Raw genomic sequence first — 21,147 nt, 5'->3', positions numbered from 1 at the left:
GGGTTCAAACAAGACCAACAATGAGCTCCGGAGGGCTTAGGGCAGAGGTGCGATCGTTTATGAAGATGATTCCCAGTGCGTGTGGCCCGTGGCCTGGGAGGACAGAGCTGAAGAGGGAACGAGCACCTGGTGCTGAAGTCTGGCGGGGAAGTGCCAGTCCTGACCGAAGGAGGCAGTGGAGGCCCCGAGAAGCGACGTGCTCCTGATGTCTCCGCGGTCAGGGCCGACGGACACGGGTCTGCCGGCGGTGGGTTTGGGATGGTGCGGGAGGCGTGTTTATTAGGTGCCGTTTCCCCACAGTTAGCCACGGCCTTCAGACTCCAGGTCCCCGTGCACCCCCAGTTAGTGTCACCCCAGACTAAGGGCACCTACTCGCCCAGGCCCCTTTAAAGAAGGTTATACAGCCCACATGGCATCACGGTGCCACGGGCTTTTCAAACAGCCATCCTATTTACAAACCAACAGCCTGGGCAGAGATGAGCCTGCTTCTGGGAGCGCTTTGGGGGCGGAGGGTGGGGGTGGGAGGAGAGATACAATCAGGATAAGATTTGATTCCTGCTTCAAATGAGCTCTGGCCTGCTGGGGAGAGATGCGCCGTTGTGCTGCCGTGTGGGAAGTGAAGGCGCCCCTGAGCCCCTGGCACCCAGAGGGGCACCGGCGGACAGGGAAGACCTCGAGGAAGAAGTGACGCAACAGGCAGGTCTTCTATAATAGAAGACTCCCCGGGAGCTGCTCTCACAGAGCCTGGAGGACAGCAAGTTCCGGGAGTGTGAGGATGTGGCTGGCACTGCCAGGGCTTGGGTAGAAGGAGATGAAGGCAGAGAGAGGCGGACAAAAAAAGCTAAGGAGTCTGCACTTGACTCTGAAGATGAGAGGTCACCCAGCGTTAAATAGGGGCGGGGGCGGGGGGAGGAGGCGCCAGCATGTTAGCGCCTGACTAGGAGCCCGTGAGAGGAGCGGGTCCCTGTAAGGCTCCTAGGTGGAGTCCACCGAAGATGCTGTGGCTCTTGGCAGGCATTGGTGGCAGACGCGGTGGGGGAAGGGAGAGGAGAAAGAGCCGTCACGGGAAGTTACCTAGATTTCCAATTTAGGGCAATGGGATGCGTGGTGGCACCTTAAACAAGATTGGAACAGGGGGCAAAGGGCTCCATGTGGGAGAAGAACACCCCTTTAGTCTTGGACATTTTACGCATAAATCAGTTTGCAGAACATACTTATTCAGACTTCCCCTTGCTCAAGAAAGGATTTAAACGGAAATTACCCAAATACACACCAGATACAGAAATACACGTGGAAATTAAAATGAGGGGAGATCAGACGCAGCAAAGAGTTAAGTGAATAAAAAAACAAACAAACATGTGTGCCGTGAGGCTTGTAACTTTCCCGGAAGCACCAATGCTCCCCGACAGGCAGCGCCGAGACAACCACGATCCTTCATTATCGCGGGTCCAAGGTGAAGACCGGCTGTGTCCCGCGGAGCACACAGGAGAGAAGCCCTCCGTGCACTCGGACTGAGGCGCTGAGCGGAGAAACGAACAGGTGCCTCGGCCGGACCCCTGCCGTAACACAGCAGCGTTTGTCCCCGTGGCGTGAGGAAGCTCTATGATTAGTGACAGAGCCAGGACCGGAGCCCAGCGAGGCTGTGTCTCTAGAGCAGCGGTCGCCAACCTTTTGGACTTCAGAGACCAACAACCGCTGCTCTAGAATCTGTGCTGTTAACCACAAGTTCTTTTTTTTTTTTTTTCTTCTTTTTTTCTTTTTTTTTAAAAATATATTTTATTGATTTTTTACAGAGAGGAAGGGAGAGGGATAGAGAGCTAGAAACATCAATGAAAGAGAAATATCGACCAGCTGCCTCCTGCACCCCCCCACTGGGGATGTGCCCGCAACCAATGTACATGCCCTTGACCGGAATCGAACCCGGGACCTTTCAGTCCACAGGCCGACGCTCTCTCCATTGAGCCAAACTGGTTTCGGCCAACCACAAGTTCTTATCTGTTTCATGGACAGGGCCTTGGTGACAAGATTTTGTTTAAATAAAGGCTCTGAGAAGTAACTAATAGAGTCCAGCCATTTTTTCAGACGACCTATGGATACTGAGAACCAGCGCAGCCCATTCATTGGCAAGCGGGACCCTCTGTCCCTGACAGACTGGTGAGAACGAAGGCGGTGAGGCGCCAGGTCCGATTCACAGAGAACGTGACTGAGAGAGGAGAGGGAGAACTAGACACAGACTCTGACACAGAAAAGAGCGGACACGCTTGGCTCCAGGTGGCGGGAGGGAGCGGGACACACACAGAGAGATGAGCCCTCGGGAAAGTTAATTGCAAGAACCCAGTTTCTGCAGGCGGGCCTGGTTGTGGCCTGGGGCTGGGAATGGTTTCCCCTCTGCAGCTTCACAAGCCTCCTCGTGGCCCGGGATGCCTCCGCCAGAGGAAGGGGGCCGAGAGCCGGGCGGCCACACGGCCTGACCTAGAGGGTCGGGCAGGCTCGGACCAAGCAGCCTGACCGAGGGCCTCCTGTGCCCCTGGGCTCCCGGGGAGCGTGACCTTGCCTTCTCAGCCCAGTCTTGCAAGAAAAAGAAAAAAAAAACCTTGTTATTTTTCTGTCACATGCCTGGAGGCTTGTAAAGGGATTTGCTAAAAAAGCACTAATTTTTCTGTGCTATCAGAGACACCCATTGCTTGCCAAACAATAGGTAAAAAACAAAACAAAACAAAAATCCTATCAGAGCTGCCTGGCTCGCCCCCCAAAGCACCGAAAGTTACCTGTCAGCCTTGTGGAGCCCTCCCTGAGCACAGGGCCCCGGAATGTGCTGGCCTGGCCCCAGTAGGCTGCTCACCGCCACTCGGGAAGCACAGAGTTCCAGGGTCCAGAGCTCATAGTTGGCAGCATCACTGGCTAAGATGGCTCACACCCCACTGAGCAGCTCCGGAATGCTGTCTGAGAAGTTCACAGTATGCTTCCCATCAGCCCAAAAGCTAGGGCAGCCCCTTCCTAGCCATCTGCACTGCAATGCAAAGTTTATCTACCTCACGTCATCATGTTGTCATAAACTAAGCTCTATTAAAGTGGCTAACTCTGGTATTAGCAGTAATAGCAATAAGTTAATAATCAATACTAAGAACTAACATTTATTAAGTGCTTTCTCTATAGAAGATATTGTCTAAATATTTCACATGCATGCAATCAGTATGTCATAGTCAATGTTTTATACGTGTATTATACGTTTTGCGTCTCTATTTTATTGATTACCAGTCTCCTGCCCGCCTCCCCTACCCTGTTCTTGAAATGCAAGCTTCATTTGGTCAGGAGTTTTTGTTTCCATTATTTTTTAATTGATTTTAGAGAGAGGAAGGGAGTGAAAGGGAATTCAAACAGAGGATGCTTGGCTTTAAACCCTGTACTTTTAGTCAATCGTTAGTCTTTTTTGACTTTCTATTTTAATAGAGACAATAGCCAACATGTATTACTATGAGCTTACTATGTACCAGATAAACGAGATCATTGCCTTGTGTGTACTGTCTCGTTCAGCAGCACAGTTCCCCATGGGAGGCTGTTGTTATTCTCATTGGACAGAGGAGCACACTGGGTCTTAGAAGATCTTGCCAGAGTCATGCTGTGCATCTAGAACTCCCTCAGGCCATGAGCTCCAGGTGCCCGCTCTGGGTGACCACCCACCCCGAGTCCTGCTCGTCCGCCACCCAGAGCGCCCCACGTGCACTTTGGCGAAGGGCCTCCCAGCCCCGCCCTGAACACTGTGTTTTGATGTGCACGTCCCTTCCTCCGCCACGCTGTTCTCCGGAACAACCCACACAGGTCTTGGGTTCACACACATGATGACTGAGTCAAACAGCAGTGACACCCGTCTGAGGCGCGGAGCTGACCTGGATCAGAACCACACCGAGCCATGACCCAGAAACCCTCTGCTCGGGAGGGAGGGAGGCAGGCGGCTCCTGAGAGAGATCCTGTGGGTGGGGTCAGAGGGGTGAGTAAGAGCATCTGAGGGCGGGTGAGGCTCTAGAGGGTAAAACATGACACTGATCCCAGTCCCTGTCACCCGTGCCGCCCACTGAGGCAGCTGCAGCAGCAGCTGTAGGACTAGAGTGAACGGCAGTCCCCATGATAGCGGCCTAGGGAAAGGTTCCTCTTTGCCTTAAGCAAGCCCTGCCCACTGTTTTGTGTGTCTAGGTTAACACACCTTAGAAATGCGGGCCCTTTGGAGACATAACTACATTCAAGGGAGCGCGTACTCTTGTTAACTATCTTGTAATCAGGTCATGGAGATTCTCTCCCTGCCCCTTCTCCCACCTTCATGTAATCTTCCTCACACCCCCTCCTTCGTCCCAAACATATAAAAGAAACAGCAAGCCAGTCCTTCTCCAGAGCACCTGCTCTCTCTATTGAGGCCTTACGTCCAGGCGTGTCCTCCGTTTGACTCAAACTCTTTCCACAGGGCGGACATTCTTGTGTGGACAATGACTACATTTCCCAGCCGTCGTCCCTGTTTCTCAGATGCACCTGAGCTCTAGCCAATGGGCAGCCTGCCGGCATGATGTGTGCCTCGCCCGGCCAGGCCATGGAACCTTCCTGAGCTCCCTCCATGCTCTTGCTCCCTCCAGCTGACTGGATGGAGATCCCTCAGAGACCTTGGGGGCCAGGGGTTAAAGGTGGCGGACCCCCCTCAGCCAGGGTCCCCCACATGCCTGCAAGAGACAAAGCCATCGCTTCTCTAGGCCAGGGAATTTGGGGTCTACTGTTTTCACACTTAGCCTACCCAAGATGTGATTGTAGAGCGGAAACACTCGTACCTTTCCTCATACAACTCATAAAAAAAATACTCACACACACACACACACACACACACACACACACACACACCAGCCACGATATTTTTAAGGTTCTCCTAAAGTCATAAAAATGGTGCTTCAAGGGGACCTTAACAACCAGATGACTTAGAATATTCTCATTAGGTGGTAATATGGTTAATGCCTAAGTGCTTTCCCTAAGAGAGAACCCACTCTTCCCCACTGACAGCTCCCAATGAGCATGCACTGAGCACAATGACAATGCAGCAGTTACCTGGCTCTGAGCGTGGCACTGGCCTGGCCCTGTGCAAAGAGCTGCCCACTACCTGCCCGTTTAATCTTCACCGGGGTCCTTCTGTCACCTCCATTCAGAGATGGCAGTCCTGAGGCACTGCCAGCATGGCACTGCCCCGCGGTCACACACAGCTAAACGCCTCAGAGCCAAGGTGTGTGAGTCTCTACTCTGTCCTCCTGAGGCTGCCAGCTCTGTACTGCCTCATGGAGAGCAAGCCTCGCCCCTCCATGTCTGTAAAAACCCAAAGACCTCTTTTCTATCAACATGTTATTTTGCCACACAGCTGGAAAAACTCTCTGGGTTTGAGTTTCTGTCATCCCTTCCAACCCGGGTCCAAACCCCTTCGCCATTTTGCTCTCTGTGGAGGCCCCCGCCCATTCACACGCATGCTGGGATGTGCTGCCCGGAGAGGGACTTCGCGTGTAAAACCAGATTAATGCCGGTACTTCCCCGGAAGGGTCGGTGTGAAGATTAATTAGGTTATTCACGTACAGCCCCAGTCATAAGAAACGGCACTTGAGACAAAGGAAGCCGGCCGAAAACGTTAGCTGTTACTGGCCTCATCTTCAAAGGCGGAAGGAAGCCTAGGATGATAGTGGGTCTGGGGTCTGCATCACATCACCGGTCAGACGGATGTGACTGTCCACTTACAGCTTTTAAAAATGGGAGCCATTGAGAAGTTGAGTCTCCCCTATCCTGATAGTGTTTATTTTTGTTGTTTTCCTTTTCAACGGATATTACACTTCACCTTGACTATGGTTAGCTTCTCCTGATTGAGTTCAGCCCACCCTCCCAGGCACTAAAGACCCGTGTCTTCTCTCTCTCTTTTCTTGTTTGTTCGATCCCTCCACAAACCCTAGCTCTCCAACTTCCCCTGACCCAACAGTCTGCTCTCTGTCTATGAGACTGTCTCTATTGTTTGTTAGTTCATTAGAGTCCACCTGGAAGTAAAATCATATGGTGTTTGTCTTTCTCCGACTGGCTTATTTCACTTAGCACAGTGGTCGGCAAACTGAGGTTCTCGAGCCACATGCGGCTCTTCGGCCCCTTGAGTGTGGCTCTTCCACAAAATACCACGGCCTGGGCAAGTCTATTTTGAAGAAGAGGCGCTAGAAGCACTTTTAAGTTTAAAAAATTTAGCTCTCAAAAGAAATTTCAAGCCTTGTACTGTTGATATTTGGCTCTGTTGACGAATGAGTTTGCCAACCATTGAGAGCATAATGCTCTCCAGGTCCGTCTCTGCTGTCACAAAGGGTAAAAGTTTTCAATCCTGTTCATTCGCCTTACTTGGTTTCACATCGAGGGCAAATCAGAGGATCGGGACCTGAAAATCTTGGTGTGGCCAAGAGAGCCCCAAAGACAAAGCTGTGGTGTTCCCTGCTAGAAAGACCCGCCCCCCCCCCCCCCCCACACACACACACGTACTCACTGTTTCACCTGATCTCGGCCACCAAGGTCACCCTCCTGACCACAGTTACCCCGTGCCCGCATTCATAAGGGCAAACATTCCATTTCTACGAACTCCATGAGCCTCCCCAGCCCTGTCCCTCAGCCTCTAGGAATAAAGGGAAGTTGTTAGAAGCGCAACTTGGTTGGGATGGGGAACCACAGCCAAAACCCCACTGTGTCAGGGGCCCAGCCATGGGAGACCAAGGCCCTCACAGAGTCATGCCTGCCCCGTTTCCAGCAAGGCAATCCTCACGGGGCATGGGCTGGGCTGGGGGTTTCAGAACTGCCCAGCCATCCGTGGGAGTCTGAGCTAAGGAGTGGGTCATGCAGGAAACATCTGTACCATGTTTTGAGGACAAGGACTATGTTCCAGAGGACCGAGCTGGTGGAAAGGCATCGCAGCTTGCTGGCAGGTGCCAGCGGCCCGACCTCAGGGAGCAGTGTCAGAGGCTTTAGGGGAAACGCTGCCCCCGAGGCTGCCCTGCCTGTGGGGACTGGGGGGTGCCTGACAGCCTCCAGGGTGAGCCATTCTGGCCTCGGGCCAGGAACAGCTGCAACTTCTAAACCCTGAGGCCACACGGCTCCTTGCGGGCCCTCTCAGATGCCAGGGGTAGACCTGAGAGCAGCCATTCTTCCTTCCGTCAGCATCACCAGGAGGGATTGCTAAGAGATCACCAGCCCCGCCCCATGGGGGTCTGATTGAGCAGATCTAGGGCAGAGGCCTAGAACTTACTTTTCTAACAAGTTCCCAGTTGCTACTGATACTGGTTTGGGGACAACACTTAGAACCACTGACTCAGGGCAAGGGGTATCAGGGAAAGATTTGGAAAACAAAACCAAAAACAAAAACAAAAACTCCACCCAGGGTGAGGACAGGGAGGCAGTCCAGAGGGAAAGGGCCTCTTGGGTGCCCTCCACGCAGACAGCGAGTGGCTGGATAGGAAAAGCAAAGACTTTTGCACTGGGGCGTGGTCTCAATTAGTGACCAAGGGGTGGTAATTTTCTCTCTTCTAATCCCTCTGCAGGTGTGGGTGTGGCTAAGGGATAATGTAAAAGATGGGAGCCATGCAGAAAAAGGGCAGAAACAGAGATTCAACCCTTCTGGCAGAGAACGGGGGTTAACTTCGGTTCCTCTCCATGCTCGCTCTCAGATTCTTGTCAAACGAAGTGAGAGGGGTGCTGAACGCACTGTCGTTCCCAGAAGATCAACTGTATTTCTGAGCCCCGGGGCAAGGATCCTGTCCGGGCAGCAGCGCCCTGGCAGGTGTGGAGCCACGAACCACTTGTGAGCAGCCAGCGCTTCAGGAAGGCTCCGTCCTGGCCATTCCCGCCCACGCCCACCAGGAGGAACGCACCGCTCTTCACACTCACACGGGTGTGAGGCAGCTACATCGCGTTTCATCCTCTTACCCACGGGGAGAGGGGAGAAACCCGAAAGAGAGGACGGTGCTGAGGTTTAACGGGTTCTGAGTCTAGAAACCTAAGTCACATTTGACACCTCGCTCCTCTCCGTGGGAACGTGTGGACTTGCCAGAGGAATTCAGCTCTGAAGGAACAGGGAGCTGTAACTTAATGCTGGGACACTGAGAACGAGGGAAAGAGGAATGGATGAAGCCCACGCTGGCTGGCCTCGGGGCTTTGTGGGAAGGACCCTCGGTGGATGCTTGTCCGCTCCTGGATGGGGAGCTGCTGCGAGAACACATTTGACCTCCCTGCCCTTTCCCCGGGAGGACCTTCCGGACTGTGAAGAGGGCCCCGCACCCCCAGAGCCTGGGACGCATTTTGAAAAAAGTCAAGATGCTTGCGGCCGAAGAACTTGTAAACACGACAAAATGGGGACCTGGGTTTGTGCCAGGAATCATGTAAAGGACAGCCGTTTACAAGCGCCAGAGAATGCTTATGTAAGAGCAAAAAAAAAATTATATATTTTATTGATTTTTTACAGAGAGGAAGAGAGAGGGATAGAGAGAAACATCGATGAGAGAGAATCATCGATCAGCTGCCTCTTGCACACCCCCTACTGGGGATGTGCCCGCAACCAAGGTACATGCCCTTGACCAGAATCGATCTTGGGAACCTCCAGTCCGCAGGCCGACGCTCTATCCACTGAGCCAAACCAGTTTCGGCCAAAAAACGCTTCTTATGTTAATTTATACGGGTTACCCCCAACATGGAAACACACCATTTAAAACGGTCCCATCCAGCGTGGGGACCTTTGGATGGGGTTGGCAGCCCTCCCTTTGGGGAAATATAATTTCCTGTGTCAGGAAGGAACTGGGCCACTCAAAGCTTAAGACAGTTTCCAGTGCAGCCATCCGCTCACGGCACTGCATAGGCCACTTTCAGGGAAATCACAGCCACGGGGCATATGGTATGCCATCATTTTACACAAACAGGAAGGAACATGCTCACTACAAACTTGGTTTTAGAGATGTTCAAATGTGAAAAACAAAAGAGGAAGACCCCGTGTCTTGGCATGGATGGGAACTCCACGGCTTGGGTGCTGACTGAGAACTTGGGGCGCTGAGAAGGGGCGCGCTGTGACAGATCCTCCCTATTCTCAACTGATGGCCGGAGACTGACGTAAACTCCACCTGCAGCACAGATATTCCTGAGCGTCTCACCGGGCACCTTATATGGACTGTACATTGAACCACCCATCAGCACCTGCCAAATACCCTAAGTCCCCTCCCCCCCATTCCTAAGTCCCTAATCATGTGCCTTATAGAAAACGACCAATCAGCGTGTGCCGAGTGCTCTAAGCCCCATCCCTTCCCTTTCCTCCCCTCAAAAGGTGCCTTCCCCCTGCAGGTGTGTTCTTTCTCCCTCCGGAAGGTGGCCCGGCAGGGGTCTTCTCCCCTAAGACAGCCTGTGTCCTGGTCTCAGGCCCTCTGTCTCATCTTTCAAGCCGCAATCCGCATCGAATATTAACGCTGCCTGCTTCTCACTCCATTTGCTGGGAGAATTAAACATGATTCTGTTACAGTTCTTACCATGAGCCCAACACTTATTAGATGTCTTATTCCTGCTGTTACTCTGAATCTGGCATGGGCAAGTCCCTGAGCTTAACAAATATTAGATAGCTTCTTGAATGTGGATGAGTTCCCCTAGTCCCAGTTACTACACCTTGAGACACTGGTTGGAATAAGGCCTAACGACTTTGCCGCCTCAGTGCCATGGCTCTGGAAACACGATTGAATTGTTGTGTAAAATGGAGTCAACACATCTTCTTAAACGGAAGAATCGCCGGAAGCCCCAAGAGGGGATGACTGGAACACAATGGGTGATCGTTTGCATACTGCTTTGCATGACATTTGCATGCCACCAGTTCCTTTGTGCTGGAAGTGGAAACCCGCCCACCATCTGGTTCTTTGCTGGGTCCTCAGGGTCCCCGAGGTGCAGAGTTGGCTGCCTCTGCCTGGAAAGAAATGAAGCGATTGGTGTGCACTAAGGAGTTAGGGCATGTGCCTCAGGCTGGTTATCTCAGCTGTGGGGAGAGGGGCAAGTCCGTCGCAGGCTGCGGACCAGTCCCCGGGCACCGGGCACCGCTGTGGGCCATCTTACCCCAGGGTGGTCGCTGATGCGAGCACCAGTGACCACAAACATCGCCAGGCTTCACCTGAACACAAGCCCCGGCACGAATGCACCTGCTGGTTCAGCAGATGAGCCACAGCTAAGTGGCTTAGAAAACAGCTCCTGACCACATGTACCTTCCGAATCAAACCAGTGCACACAGCTCTTTTCCTGAGTGCGTCATCACGGGGTAGCGGGCCTACGACAAAGGTTTGCTTTCCCTCTCAAAGCTGTCAGGACTTTCAGCAAACACGCAGCAGCCAGGACCTGGCAATCAAGAAGAAAAACCAGTGCTTCCTTCATGAGAGCCCTGGTGCAGAATCTTCTGTCAGCTCTACTCATTTGTTTGCACGAAGCCCTCAGTTCAGGGTTATTTATCCACTAGTGATAACGGACCTACGTTTACATAGGCCCAAAGTTATAAGACTGCTGTTTCTTGGGATTAATTGAATATCTTTGTAAACTCATATACTTACAACGTAGTATTGGCATGTAAACTGGACAATGATTCCATATAAGAGGCTATGAAATATCTATTGTTCATACAAGAGCTGAAAATAGCGCCCTAATGAGTAAGTGTCCTCTGAGTTACCCTTTGGGTGGCGCATACAAAGGCCAGCTCACAGTTCTCCGAGGCTCCAGCAGGACACGTGACCCACGAGTGAACAGCAAACCCAACCAACCAGCCATAAAACCCCAAATTCATATCCGGACACTGGGGCCAGGGGACGATCAATATAATTAAGCTCATTAGGTTTTGGAGATGCTGTTTTGCCACAGGGTGATCTTTCCTTTGGGCGCTTTACAGCTTTAGTAAGGATACAATCAGGGGAAGTAACAGGTAAAAGAGAATGCTTTTGCAGACCCTTCGGAACACGGGAGCCTCATCTACTAAAACTTCAAAAAGTGACTCTAAGGAAGTTAAAATAACCCAAAGAACCACCTTGAGAGACCACTTTACTGTCCCCAAGTGTCACTTCTCATAGGATAATCATGAGGATGCCAGGAATTTTAGAGATTTAGTACAATGCCTACCACCTTTTCCTATAGATGAGGGAGTCAAGATCTGATTTAGAAACTGGTACTTGTTTAAAAAATGAAGGACTTGTATACATGCATATAAGTACAATCAATGGACATAAAACTGTGGGGAGGGAGGGTATGTATGGGAGGGAGGGGGGCAAAAAAAAATCAATAAAATGTATTAAAAAAAATAAAAACAATAAATAAAAAATGGCAAGAGACCCTAACCGGTTTGGCTCAGTGGATAGAGTGTCAGCCTGCGGACTGAAAGGTCCCGGGTTCGATTCCAGTCAAGGGCATGTATCTTGGTTGTGGGCACATACCCAGTAGAAGGTTTACAGGAGGCAGCTGATCAATGTTTCTCTCTCATCAATGTTTCTAATACTCTATCCTTCTCCCTTCCTCTCTGTAAAATTCAATAATATATATATATTTTTAAAAAGGCAAGAGTACAGAAGATGAATGCTCAGGATTGGCAGGTGCTGGACTGAGGACGAGGATCAGAGGCCTGGCTGGTGGGGGCTCAATTAAAGAGCTTAGAGCTTTGAAGAAAATCACGTTCCAAAAGGAGAAAAGAGTGTTAAGGAGAGGCGGTGTCTCTAAAAAGAATAACCAAACATAAGGATATTCTGGGGCGGAGTTGAGTGCCCTTCTGGGTCTGGGGTCATCCGGGATGAGGGGTGGGCCTCTCCCCAGGAAGCAGGGCCCTGCACCACCTCAGTTCCTGAAAGGGCCGGGAAAGCAAACTCATGTCAAAGGCCACGGCACCAGATGTATGACAGAAGGTGCATATGAACCACCGATTCAGCGCTACTCAGAACAGGAGGGCATCACCTCCTATCTGCTCACCTGCCTCCCAAAAAGCTCAAGATCTGGACAGAACAAGAGGCCCAGAAGCTGGGTCCTCAGTGTGTGCCTTACAGGCCCCTGAAGACGGAGAGTTCCTGTCTTTAAGGGAAAAGGAGAGGCAGGCGTGCTGGTTATCCTCGGCCGCCCCAACCCCGGGGACAGTCTCTGCCTGGGCCTGTGCCTGTGCCTGTGCCCCGGCTCACTGGCCTCTGTGACCTGCATTCCTGGGCCCCTTGTCACCTGTGCTCATCCAATGGGAAGCCTGGCAAGGGATGGGGATGGGGATGGGGAGAGAGACGGCAGAGTATTTCTTCCCATTCTCTCCTACAGCCCCTGCCCAGGGCCCTCGCCTGTGGCCCCAGCCCCCTGGCTCTGCGGGAGCATCTGCTCCCTGGACCCTGCAGGCCCGGCGGGAAGGGGGTTGGGGGAGGGAGACAAATGCCTTCTTGGGCCTCCCCGCTCCTGGCTGTCTCCCTTTCACGTCTCCATTCCATGGGCCCCGCCTCTAAACTGGAGTCTCTCCTTTGCCTGGACCCTGAAGCGACACCAGGGAATGGAGACCATGGCATAAACATGGCAGCGTGTACAAAACTTTATGTTGAAGCTGAGATGCCTTACAGAGTAGAGCGGAAATCCACATACGCTTTAAACACAAACACACCTTCAAAAACACCGGCTTCCAACCCTAAATACTGCTGCCCTGGCAGTTCCCTCTCCTTTGGCCTCCACGATCTTCAGCAGCAAAACTGGGAATGGATGCTCTACCCGGGGGAATGGAGGCTCCCTCAGACTCCACCTGCATTGTAAGTGGGAGGTACCATCAGGAGTCACACGACGGCATTTCATTTCGGTCAATGACTGACCGAACACAGGTGTGCGGTGGTCTATACACTCATACTGTACAGCCTTGTGTGCAGTAGGCTCTACCATCCAGGTGTGTGCTGGTGCACTCTGAGATGTTCACACAACACGAAGTCACCCAACAACACATCTCTCAGAATGTCTTCCTGTTGTGAAGCAACGTATGTCTGTAAAGTTAAGGAGAATTTCCTGGTTGCCTGAGGGAGCTGGTCTGCTAGGCCACAGAGCAGCAGCCACAACCTGATGGAGACAGGGAGGGGTGGGGGAAGGTGAGGGGGAAAATGTCTCAAGCAGGGCCAGAGCACACAGGCAGGAGAGGGAGGGACAGGAATGGGAGCATCCTAAGGTCTTGGCCTGTGTAGGAAGTTGCTCCTCTGAGGACAATGTGGTTGGAGTCTAGCACTTTGACTCCTTTCAGAATAAAGAGTCAGTCCTTAGCAAAAGCCCTGCTATGAGGCCAACACCCTTTGTTACTAAATGGGCAGAGTACTATGCAATGCAATAAATTTTAGAACACTTTTCACAGTCTATAACTTAAAAAATTATCCACACTTAATGTGTAGACACATCAGTTATCTATAAATAAAAGCCTAAACGACCAGTCAACTTTATTCAACTGTTCAGCCGGTAGCTATGATGCGCACTGACCACCAGGGGGCAGACGCTCTGATGGGTAGGTTAGCTTGCAGCTGGGGTGAGATGGGCTGGACACACCCTGGAGCCCTCTTGCAGTCCTGCTCTGGCCCCAATTGTACACTGGTGGGGTCCCTCAGCCTGGCCTGTGCCCTCTTGCAATCTGGGACCTTTCTGGAGATGTCTGCAGGCCCAACCCAAGGGATCCCAACAGTGCACGAATCCGTGCACAAGGCCTCTAGTTTAAAATAAAAGTGAAACACAAGTTGATCTCACTCCTCATAATGCTGGATAGAAAATCATTAACCATAACCCCCTGGACTTTCAGTAGAACCTGGAAGAGAGGAGAAGGCAGCCACTAAGGGCATGCACATAAAAGGAAAAACTTATGGGCTTCTGGGAGGGGACAGTCACTGAGCAGTGGAACCAGCTGGGAGTCCTCCCGTGTCCCCTCCAAACACCCATTTCACTCAGTTCCTTTCCTTCCTCCTCGTCACTCTCATATATGATACTTCTGCTAAGCTTTTATTAAAAACCAGGTTATGAAGTCAAAATCCGTGTGGATACTACCGGTTTACATTAAGGTATATCTGTGAACTGCTATTATGGACAAGATGCCTTTACATTTCAGTACCAGCCTGATGATTCTTCTTAAATGCATTTGTATTCAGATGGAGAAGACTTCTCTTTATCAATACCTAATTCCAAGTGAAATTATCTCTTTTCTCATCATTTTTTTTTCAAAGATAAAAATTACCAAAAGGCAACAGACATGAGTAAGAACCGGAGTTCAGTCTGCTTACCTGCTGTCCCCAGCATTTGCCACATACAGCTTCCCAAGGAGGCAGATGACAATGAGGGCCGTGCAGCCACCAGATATGTTATAGGAGCTCCTCTCTCGTTCTATCTGCAGGTCCTGGGGGAGAAAACGAAGTTAGTGGTGGACTGCATAGGAACGCGTAAAAGCCTTTGCTCGCATCGCTCCCTCAGGGTCTGGATGTGCTTCAAAGAGACAAGAGGAGCCGAAACCGGTTTGGCTCAGTGGATAGAGCGTCAGCCTGCAGACTGAAAGGTCCCGGGTTCGATTCTGGTCAAGGGCATGTACCTTGGTTGCGGGAACATCCCCAGTCGGGGGTGTGCAAGAGGCAGATGGTCAATGATTCTCTCTCATCGATGTTTCTAACTCTCTATCCCTCTCTCTTCCTCTCTGTAAAAAATCAATAAAATATGTTAAAAAAAAATAAAGAGAGAGAGAGAGAGAGAGAGAGAGAGAGAGAGGAAGAGAGAGAGACAAGAGCATCTTGCTTTTTTGTCCCCTAACGATCATTTCTGGAGAGGACACCGGCATGAGACCGTGGCCGGCCAGACCATCTGTGGACCAGAGGCAGGAAGCAGGGGGTGGCAAACAGACACAACCAGGCAAACATGAGAAGAATAAAACCAACTGTAGTAAATTAATAACACAGCTTACGGAAAATGTAGGCTTTATATGGGCTGTCTGAGCTGCCATGTGGAAAATATGATAGAAAGGCTGACAAGGCCATGTACTTGGTCCCAGTCAATGATTTTAACCCCAAAGTCTCCAATCAATGGTTTCTTTTACAGCTCGGAGAGAGAGGTGACGTGAAGGACAGTGTACTCTGTTCCCTGCAGACAGGCGTCAACCTCCTGTCTTCCTCATCAGAGATATAAAAGCTCCTGTCCTCGGGTCTGACGTCCTCTTCCCACTGATCCACAACAGTGACGCGCGCGCACAGTAACAGTGGACGTTCATCCTCAAGGTCTGCGAGTGCACGAAGCACTTCACCTAGAGAGTCTCATCTCGTCCTCAGGACCAGAGTAGTAACCTCACTGTCCAGATGCGGAGAAATGGGGTAACCTGCCCTTATTGACCTGGCTGGAGTCTGGATCCCAATTCAATTCTCTTCCTCCAAAGCCTATGCTATTACTTGCCACCCAAGGAGGCGTCCCCAAGAAAATTAAAAATGGACCAACAAGCCTACTGACAGACGTGCATCATCCTCAAGACAGAGCTTTGTGACATTCTATTGACAGAAGCAAGGGTTCCATTACCTCAGAAAACAGGAGTTTAGTTAGGGAAAAAAAAACTGGATGCTAGCTAAAATAGCCCAGCAGCAATCTGCTAGTGGGGCAGAGGGAGGGAGCATGCGGTTGGATGGTAAGTCGAGAAGAGGAAGAAATGGTGTCCACGGCAGACGGAGGGCCAGGGCCCTTCGGTGATTCCTGGTGGCTCAGTGGCTTCGGCCAGCTCCTCTTGCAAAGGGAGAGAGAATTCAGTACCCCAGCATTTACCAGCAATGGCTTTCCTCCACGGGCCAGACGTGGGGATACAAAGCTAGATAAACACCCATGGGAAACGGGAAGCAAAAAAAGAGCCTGAGTTGAAGCTACAGAACAGGAACAGGGTTTTGGTCAAAAAAGTAAAGAGAGGAAAAAAGTACAGGAGCTGGGAGAAACCAACATACTGGGAATGAACTGGGAAAGGGGAAAGGCAGTGGGAGGGCTGAGGAGCATGGGGGTTGGGGAGGGGACTGGGAAGGAGTGTGTGTTGGGGGAGGAGGGGCACATGGCAGTTCAGAAGGAGGTGAAGGGAAACTCCAGCAAGGGAGTGAGTGAACAGCAGCATCAAAGCTGCACAAGGCTCGGCCGTCGGGGCACGTGTGGTGGACTCTTCCGCTCGTCTTCTTGCAAGACTTGCAGGAGCAAGAGGCTCCTGGCCAAGAAAACAAGGCAGAACCGGCCCATTCCCTACTGGATTTGGACGGAGGCCGGTAATACAACCAGGCACAAATCCAAGAGGAGACACCGGAGAGGAACCAGGCTGGGCCCTTAAGGAGTCGCCCAGGAGAGGCCCTCACACCCAGCTGCACCAGGATGCCCGTGGCTCACCACGTCCCTGAAAAGCTAGGTCACTACTGTCGGGCAACTGGGTGTTTTTATTGGGAAACTATCGGAAGAATGGTTTTTCTCTCTGTTGGCATTTTTCTGCACTAGTAGGCTGGGTCAGTAATAAACATGTGAGACCTTTAAAAAAACAAACAACACTACACAAGGGTCAAAGTATGAGTTCTACTGTCAAAGACTTTACTTAAACTGTACCAATCAGCTTTCTTCAAGGCCTGTTGTGAGGATTAAATGAGAGGGTGTGTGTGGGGGGCTCAGCAGGCCATCTAGATCCTTCCCACAGCCCGGAACTCCGTGACTGAGAGCACTGCTACCCCCTCAACACCTACCCTGGGCCAGGTTAGAGGGAGCTTAAGAGATGTCCAGTAAGAGGGCAAATAAAGTCATGCAATTAAAAATGCCTGGGTTTCCAAAGGATCTCCCACCATCTTCTCTCTGCTATAGCATGAGAAGTGTGCTCACGATTCACAAAGGAAAATGTGTACAATGCAAATAACGGCTCACTCAGGTAAGTAAGTAGGAACCCACACGTAGTGAAGGTTAGTGAAGTCCCATGACCAGAAGGACTGAATGTTCTGGGAGCCTCACAGGGAAGGCTGGAGGGAGGAGGGAAGGAGGGGCCTGGGCGGCCACCAGGAAGGGCTGTCAAACAGAAGTGAGAGAGGAGAGAAAGCAAGCATCCAGCTGGCAGAAGTTCTGTCTGTTTAACCTCCCAACTATGCATAAACAGAACCAAAATCCTGCCCACAAAGGCATTTGTGGGTGGATTTGTTCATTTTTGCACATTTAAATAAATATCAAGTTGATATTATGATAGATATGTATTTCATCAAATTATCATATAAATTGGTATGTGAAATCCACACCCAATTATTACTGCTTTTTATATATTGGAAGGAATTGCTCTAGCTCAGAAACCATCCTTTCACATCCAGAGTCAATATTTGTGTAAATACTTCAAGGCTGGATGAAAGGCAATTTTTATGACAACCCCCCCCCCCCCCCCGCCACCCCCTGCTTGCATGCTGTAAATGGACTGGGGTATGAATGGTTCTTGGCAGACTTACATCAGGGATGTGACCCTGGGGACAGTGGGGGGTGGGGGTGGGGGGGATGCTCTGGTACACAGAGGCCACGGCAGAGTCCTCTGGGGCTCAGACAGGCAGGTCTATTCTGCACTGTACGTGCAGTATCTTGGTTTACATCACAAGAAAATCTAATTATAAAATTACATAATCCTTCTTCAAAAACCGAGGCAGAGTGTGCAACGGTAAGACTTTCTGCTATGGCAGAGTTCATATTTGCCTTTAATTTTGGGGAAACACTCCTGTTATCCCATGCTATTACATTAATAGTGATTCAATGTTTTTTTCCCCCCTAATTTAAGTAATTTCTTTAATCTTTTCCGGTGTTTCAACTATTTTCCCTCTTTAGCTCCCCCAGCATAAGGAATGCTAACTTTGGCAGCACTTTCACATAAATAGTGGACTAAAGTCTAGTTACATTTTATCCAAGTCACTTTGCTGATATATTCATGCTTTCCACCCAAACCCCCATTTGTGTGGTAAGATATATGTATGCGCGCGCATGTGCACACACACACACACACACACACACACGCACACGCTCTAACTAAAAGTCTGCTCTTTGAAATCACAGAGACAAAAATTTGAAAGCTGTGTTTCCATAGACTTCATCACCCTGAAGGAATCACTGACATTAAAATACACTCCTCTATTTCTCCTAAAACTGGGTGTAACTGGAACATATTCTAAAAATAACTGCTTCCCTCTATCCTCCCTAGAAGCTAAAATAGCACATTAATTTTCTTCCTACACCACCTACTCCTCTTTAGAAGATGTTTCATGAAACCTTAGTATTGAAAGGAACATTAAAGGACCATCTGGATGATTCTTTTACTACTGGATCTAACCTGATAAATGAAGTCAACAAATATTTACCATTAAATCAACTACCTATTTTCTTCAAACTCAATTTTTCCAATTTGCTTTAATTTCTCACACTCTAGGTAAAACGAACAAAAAATGTGCATAACTACTATTCATTATTAAAAGCCCTCAGGTTTGGAGTTGTTTGTACATTAATGCAATCTTGGGGGAAATTGCTTCGTGCTAAACAAGGACCAATTTTAATACTTCCCCATTTTAGCCAAAACTATTTGGCTAACCTGTGTTAGCTAAAATGAGGAAATCAGCAAACCTCAAGACATAAGTCTAGAAAAACTAGTAAAAAAACCATGCACATATCATCATTCCTTTTCAAGTGTGGTCTAAAAGGATAAATTTAAATGACTCGTGAGATTAAATTAACGAGATGATTGACTTATCTGCTCCACGAGAGCCCTACAGACCCCTCCAGGCTAGGTTCTACAGAGCAGGACTGATTTAGCCTGTGTCATGTCTGCATAAATACTACAGTTAACTGAGGTTTATCTCTACATCAAAAGAATGAATCCCATTTTTAAGACCTGGGGTTCTTATTTTGCTTCTTTTTATTGCAAGACAGTGGGAACAATGAGGGGGGAAAAGAGATGTGTGCTGCCTGAGACCAATTGGTCAGGAAAGAGCTTCAAGACAGAAAATACATTGCTGGGGATGGTTGTAATTTGGTTTGAAAGTCCCAGAGATGATGCAACCCCGGATCGTTCTTTGTTTCCTACCAATCTCAGGTTGCAAAAGGAAAGCATCAGACAGCACGAGGCAGCGAGGGTTGGGTAGTTTCAATAGGACTTGGCAAGCTCCCCCTAGCTCGGTTAAAACATCGCTCTGAACACATTGCTAACGGCATCCATCACAAATAATAAGATTCTGCATGGTTTTAGTATTTGGGTCTGATTTTGGTTTATTCTGAGAACGAGCCAATCTGTCTGACAGGCAATGGGGAAGGGGGAAAAAACCAGTACTACTGCCTAATACTGCCACCTGCTGGCTTTTCTGCAATCACATGCCCATTCCTTGCAGGAACTTGCTGATCTACCAGAAACAAAGACAAAACAAAACTCAAGCTTAAATGCAGGTCCACAGCTTAACCGGGAATATGCTAATTTTTAAAACACAAGAACTTCTAAACTAAAAAGCTTTACATTCATCTCCTTTGTCACCATTGTGTTACCATATGGTTTTTACCAGCAAAGCCGAGCTGAGTGGTATTTCCATTCATTTACTCACTAACAGATAGCCTTACAAGTTAAAACACTTCCATTTTTCTCCCTCATAACAACCATATTCCAGAACATTCTTCACTATGGTGAGGAATCTATACCTGTCCTGAAAAGGAAATAAGACAGATTTTTAAGATTCTCCTGCCTATGGGCCATTTAGGAAAAATGTACGGGGGACATAAAATGAGGAAGGTCCCATTAGAAAGTAGCATGCATAAACAAAGAAGCTGCCAGCATTTACAAACCCTTAGACAAAGACACTTCACTGGTTCTCCTTTGGGGACCCCCTCCCCACGTGGGAGTCTGTATACACTTGCCATACATTTCCACGCTTTTGCATAAAATCTTTCAATCCACGAATTTTTATTCTTCAGACTTTGTAGGACAAGAACTTGGAAACCTCAGCTTGCCATTTGGGGTATCACAATTATACCAACAACAAAAGCGACTTCCTTCGAGAATTGAAATGCTGACTATTCACCCCTGTTTTTATAGGTGGGGAAGCAGGGAGGTTACTATCGTCATTTGTTTTATTCACATCTATCATCCTGGGCCAAATGACAACCTATACACAACAGGGGACAAAACCCAGCTGCTGAAGCTGGCACTGTTACAGCGCATTGTTGGGAAGCAGAACTGACGTAAACCAAAAAGTCCTGAAATCCCGATCCCTTAGGGAGCCAGGGTAGACGGACTGGCTATGAATCCTTCTCCCTGGGAAGGGAGATCCTAGGTGAGACACAGTAAGGCACCTCAGACACACCTGCCCCTGCCAGCCCGCATGGTAAGCATTGGTGGCCAGTGGTCAGTCACCTCCGCCCCAAGCCACACACGGCGCCAGGCAACCTGGGGACAGAGGAGGAGAGCAGTGGCCTTAAAGAAGCCTCCGATATTTGATGCAACTGTTCAAAGAATTTCCCCCCACTTCTGTTAGTCTCTATTTTCCACCAATACCTACGTCTTTGTAGAAATAGGTACTATTTATGTTGGCTTGGTGCTTCTAAATCTTTTAAACCGATGGTCCCTCTCAGACAGATATTAACATGCACCACCCTTAGAACATCAACATAAGTGAGACATCGTATATTTATCTCTATATTCATATAATGTGCGACTACAAATGCTCCTAAATATAAAATCTATTATTTTACTTATAGACCCTTATGGTGTCTAGAAGAATGAGATTATAAAATATTAGCTCAATCTATACTAGTGTCTGAGAAAGGTGTGTGTGTGTGTGTGTGTGTGTGTGTGTGTGAGAGAGAGAGAGAGAGAGAGAGAGAGAGAGAGAGAGAGAGAGGGGAGAGAGACTACAGAAATGTCATCAGTGAGGCAAATTTGAGGCTTTAGGCGCTGAGCTTGGGAAAGTTTTAGTTATTAAAAGTAAGAGGAAAAGCTGAAATGACTGGATCTTATTTAATACTGCGTTTTCCGGCAAGACCTAAAGAACACCCAGAAAGAGGAAAGCTGGAGCGGGCTGGCTATTGTGAGGAAAGAATGCAGGAGTGGCTGGGAAATCACAAACCTGCCCTCTCCAAAGGCCTTGGAAG

General features: G+C 49.5%; 1 protein-coding gene across 2 annotated transcripts in view; it reads right to left on the bottom strand.

Moving 5' to 3' along the window:
• Positions 1 to 21,147, bottom strand: part of PPM1H (protein phosphatase, Mg2+/Mn2+ dependent 1H) — a 238,714-nt gene that overhangs the window by 105,256 nt on the left and 112,311 nt on the right. For both annotated transcript variants that reach the window (XM_084877594.1, XM_084877593.1), the window contains exon 4: positions 14,295 to 14,407. In XM_084877594.1, coding sequence (XP_084733720.1) covers positions 14,295 to 14,407 — 113 coding nt within the window. The remainder of the gene's footprint in view (positions 1 to 14,294; positions 14,408 to 21,147) is intronic.

The sequence above is a fragment of the Pipistrellus hanaki genome, assembly GCF_964339955.1.
Source record: "Pipistrellus hanaki genome assembly, chromosome: 3".
Lineage (NCBI taxonomy): Eukaryota > Metazoa > Chordata > Mammalia > Chiroptera > Vespertilionidae > Pipistrellus > Pipistrellus hanaki.
This window is presented reverse-complemented; position numbering and strand designations above follow the sequence as displayed.